Source organism: Geospiza fortis, unplaced genomic scaffold, assembly GCF_000277835.1.
Source record: "Geospiza fortis unplaced genomic scaffold, GeoFor_1.0 scaffold730, whole genome shotgun sequence".
Taxonomy (NCBI): domain Eukaryota; kingdom Metazoa; phylum Chordata; class Aves; order Passeriformes; family Thraupidae; genus Geospiza; species Geospiza fortis.
The window spans coordinates 90,883-95,316 of record NW_005054458.1 but is presented as its reverse complement, the minus strand read 5'-3'; the positions used below and the strand labels follow the sequence as shown (position 1 = coordinate 95,316).

The 4,434-nt window shown below is 51.6% G+C and overlaps 1 protein-coding gene across 1 annotated transcript; it reads right to left on the bottom strand.

The window, feature by feature from the left end:
- Positions 1-38: 38 nt before the first annotated feature.
- On the bottom strand, positions 39-3,780 carry LOC106631980 (coiled-coil domain-containing protein 42-like). Its single transcript, XM_014309855.2, has 6 exons — positions 3,704-3,780; positions 3,262-3,367; positions 3,011-3,115; positions 2,302-2,499; positions 561-719; positions 39-123 (listed from the first exon to the last, which is right to left on the bottom strand). Exons 1-6 carry the CDS (start codon positions 3,778-3,780, stop codon positions 52-54), a joined length of 717 nt encoding a protein of 238 aa, XP_014165330.2. The 3' UTR covers positions 39-51.
- Between the last annotated feature and the right edge of the window lie 654 nt (positions 3,781-4,434).

Below are 4,434 nucleotides of genomic sequence, written 5' to 3'. Positions count from 1 at the left end.
CCCTGAACCTTCACTGGCAGGACGGGTCATGCTGCCAGGTCCCTTTTGTCTTCAGAGGTGTAGCAACCCTGCATCTCCTGCATAGAGCTGGATGTCTTTAAGGTCTTGGATAAACTGCTGTATCTAGAGTGGAAAAGAGAGATGGCAGAGCTCAGGGCAGGGATGGGAACAGGAGTCACAGGGGTGCCTGTTGGCTCTTTCAGATGGCAAATGTCATCAGTCAAACAGAGCAGCAGAAAAAGGCATTTGCCTTGCTGGATCTGCACCACCAGAATGGACTTTTTTGGGTGAGCCTGAGTTCAGGGCAAGGGGGAATAAACCCAGTGCTGGCCATGGCTTGATCTGCATCCCCTGCATCAGCCTGCCTGAATCCCCACTCCTTCTGCCAGGCAAGGACCCTGCCCTACATCCTCAGAAGAATCAGGTTTGCCTGGTGTGCCCTGCCCCATGCCTGAGAGAGAGCCCCAGTGAAAAGGAAGGTGTCTGTAGGGTCTGGGGGCTTTCCCCTCCCTTGGGGCGGTGGAGACTCCTTACTGCTCCTCCTTCTGGCTTGGCTTTACCATGCTGAGCTGTCTGCAGCTGGTACACTCCAACACACCCCACTGTGCTGGCAGCCGCAGGTTGGTGGACTGGAAGAGGTTGTGGATGGCCAGCTTGATAGTCCACAGCTTCCCGGTTTTCTTGGAGGTCCTGTCCTGGATGTCAGCCCAGTGAGCCTCCTGGAAGGAGAGGGAACAGGAAGCATGGGGACATGCCCTAGCAAAGGTGCTCTGCTTCAGCACCAGAGACCCTGGCTTGGAGAGCCTAAGTTCCATACTCCAGATTGGTCTGCCATTCTTCCTTCTCTAACCCCATGGAGGGGGATGAAATTAGGAATCTCTTCCAATCCCAGAGTGTGGCAATGTTCCTCACTTGGGGTCACCAAATGTGGTGGTGTTCACAGGGGTCCCAGGACAAGGGAAGAGATGAGAATCTTGACTCCATGTTTCAGAAGGCTGATTTATTATTTTATTATATATATTATATGAAAAGAAAATGATATGTTAAAACTATACTGAAAGAATAGAGCGAGGATTTCGTCAGAAGGCTAGAAAGGAATAGAAAAGAATAAACTCTTGTGACTGCTCACAGTCTTGACACAGGTGGCTGTCATTGGTCATCAAGTAAAAACAATTTCACCTGCTGGGTAAACAATTCTCCAAATCACATTCCAAAGCAGCAAAACATGGAGAAGCTGAAGCTTCTCAGCTTCTCAGGAGAAAAGATCCTAGCAAAAGGATTTTTCATAAAATATGTCTGTGACAACAGCTTCCCTAAGGAACCTGTTCCAGTGCCTGACAAACCTCTGGGGGGCAGAAACTTTTCCGGATATCCAACCCCATCATAACCTCACTGATTCTGGTTGTGGAATCCTCAGCCACCCTTGATTCCCACATCCCTTGATGTGGCTTGTCCTATTCCTCACCCCAGCAGCACAAACGAAAGTTTGCTTCTTTCTCAGGTGGCTGCTGAGAGCCACACAAGAATTGCAACCCAACCTCAGGAAACCTCCCCTGCCTGGCAGGACAGCCCTGGGTTTGTACCTGTGTCTTGTTCTTAGTAAACCAAAACCTCAGAAAAGGTTGTTGCTCTGCTGGATTTCCCCAAATAAATTCCTGCCCAGGACCTGAAGTGCCCAGACTTTCTCAGTTATTGACCTTTAACAGCCTCATCTTCACCTCCCTGCTCATACCCAGGGGCTAATTTCTCTTCTGCTGACGAATTTCAGAAAGAAATTGCTGATGAGTTACAGAAAGAAAACCCAGTTCCACCATGCCCATTAATTTTACTTCTCAGGGAGTTCAGGCACAGGCTGGGAGAGCTGGGAATATTCACCTGGAGACAAGAAGGCTTCAAGGAGACCTTTGAGCCCTTTTATGAATGATGTCCTCAGGGGAGAGCACAGCTTTTTGGCAACTGCCTGGGGACACTTTCTGGGCAGCTTTTCATTTCTCCCAAACAATTCACCTGACCTGGAACAGTGACACAAGGGTGTCCCCATTCCTCCCAGCCCTGAGCTTTCCCCCTTCTTACGGTTTTTCTTTGCTTTTCTCAGTCTTCCACTTGCTGTTCTGATTCTCCTGCTGTATCTCTGCTCCCTGTGGCCCACCTTGCTTGCAGGTTGGTTTTTCCATCCCATCTGAGGTCTCTGGGTTTGAGCAAGTGTCCAGTGTCCTAGACTTGCCCTACCTTCTCTAGCTTTAGCATTTATCCAAGGCTCTCCCCAAGGCTGTGATCTGTCTCACTTATGTCCAAACTCACCTGTGAGACCTCCACCACATCCTCCAGGTATTTCTTGAAGATGGAGTACTTCTGCACTTTTTTGCAGAGTTTACGGTGTTTTTTTCTGAGGGTTTCCAGTTCCATCTTGACTCTCAAAATCTCACCATCCATTTTTATGTTCTCCTCTCTCTGTTTTCTGTCTGTTTTCAGAGCCTGGATTCGTAACTCTTCACATTTCTGGTTGTTTCCCCCAGCAGCACACAAGCACATACAGAGAGAGGGAAGGAAAGACAGGGTAAGATGGAGCTGGATTACTTACCAGCAGTGGTAGGACATATCTTCAGAGAGGAGAGGCCAACACTGGACCACCCTGGGAACATTTCCTCTCCCTATTTCACAGGACCATCCCTCCTGTGTTGACCTTTTGGTCCTGGAGACCAGTACCCAGGATGGCAGTCTGAATTTCAGACCTGCTTGGATCTGCACCCTGGAAACATCTGGATGTCAGCAGAGGGGGCAAGGCTAACACCTTTCCTGGGGGACATTTCGGGCTGGCAGGAGAACTCACTGGTACAGGACAAGCTCTTTTCCATCCAAGACCTATCAGGGTTTCCCGTATCTGTGGTACAACACCTTGTGCCCTGCCAGTCCTGTTCCTCGCAGCTCCAATCTCAACAGGAATGCAGCCCAAGACCCTCTTCCCCAAGGCAGGGGAGGAGCTGTGGTGCAGCTCAAGGATCTGGTGTACCTGCACAGCGCTTCCAGATCTCTCCACGTGGGCTTTCAGCTGGGCCCTCTTGGCATGCAGGTCCCTCCACCGGTCAGCGATGACTTTCATCCTCTCCCTGAAGGCCTGGCAGCACCAGAGTGAGGGTGACATGGCTGCCTGCACCCAAAAGCTGTCACCTGCCTCCCAAAAAGCCTCCAAAAAACCACAAATCATCCCAGCCATGCGCTGGGATGCAATACCTGCATGCAATACCTACCCATCTTTCTCACCTCTTCTTTCTCTGCCATGGCCTTTTCCATCTCTCGGACTTCTTTCTTTTTCTTAAAGAGCTGCATTAGTGAAGATTGGGAGTCCTCCTCTGTCACTCTGAGTTCCCTGCAGGAGTTGTTTTCCTCAAGGTTACATGCTGAGTTGAGTTCCTTGGCAGGGTGTTGGATTGCTCTGGATGCTGGACTGTGTCCCAGGCAGGGTGATGGGGCAGAGCCCCCCAGCACCATCTCAGATCCCATCTGGCACCATGGCATCCCCTCCCCACCCCAGCAGGCATCCCAAGGCAGAGAAAGGGGGTGTTACAGGGAGGAACAGACCTGGGGAAGGGGGTGCAAGAGGAGGCAGAAGTGATAGACATAAGGCATGGGGGTTTCCCATGGTGAGGGACAGAGGGATGGAGAAGGCAGGAGAAGATGCAGGCTGGTGGAAGAACCCCCTCACCTGAGGAAGGACGGGAGTTTCACCTTGCACATCCTGAGGAAAAGGGCTGACATCTCCTCTTTGCTCCAGGTCTCCATTGCTCCAGCCCCCAGCAGGAAACAGAGCGCAGGTGCTGCCAGCACTGCTTCTTTGCCAGCTCAGCTCGGGGGCTGCTCCTCACCCCTGAGGGCTCAGTGTGGGAGCAATGAGCCTGGGAGCCTCTTGCCTCTGCTTTCCTGAGACCTTCCGTGACCCCTGCAGCCCTGTGGCTACTCCAGCCCTGGAGAGAGGCCCTATGGCTACTCCAGCCTCTGGGAATGTTTACTTGGCAACTTCATAGTTGCTGAGCAACAGAATGTTTACTCAGAGTCAGGGGGACTGACCACCTTGTCCAGGACCAGGAGTTATTTAATTCCCTTTCTCACATCTCTTAGGGTTCTTCCTCTGCTATAATTTGAGTTCTGCTGGGTGTTTCAGTCCCCTGACAGCCACATCCCACTGTCCCAGCCCTCAGGGAACAGGGCTTGTTCCTTCTCTCCCCAGCACCAGATGGAAACCCCATCTACAGGCACATCCTTGGGGATGTTTGACCACTCTACTGCCATGGTGTAGTGCCCTTCCCTCACAGCTCAGGTCACTGAGATCAGCTGCACAGCACTTTCCCTCTCCTAAACAAAATCATCCCCTGGGCCCATCCTCTGTTGGGCCTGGCAGCTCCTGTGCATGCCTCTATAAACAATGGCTGCTCACTT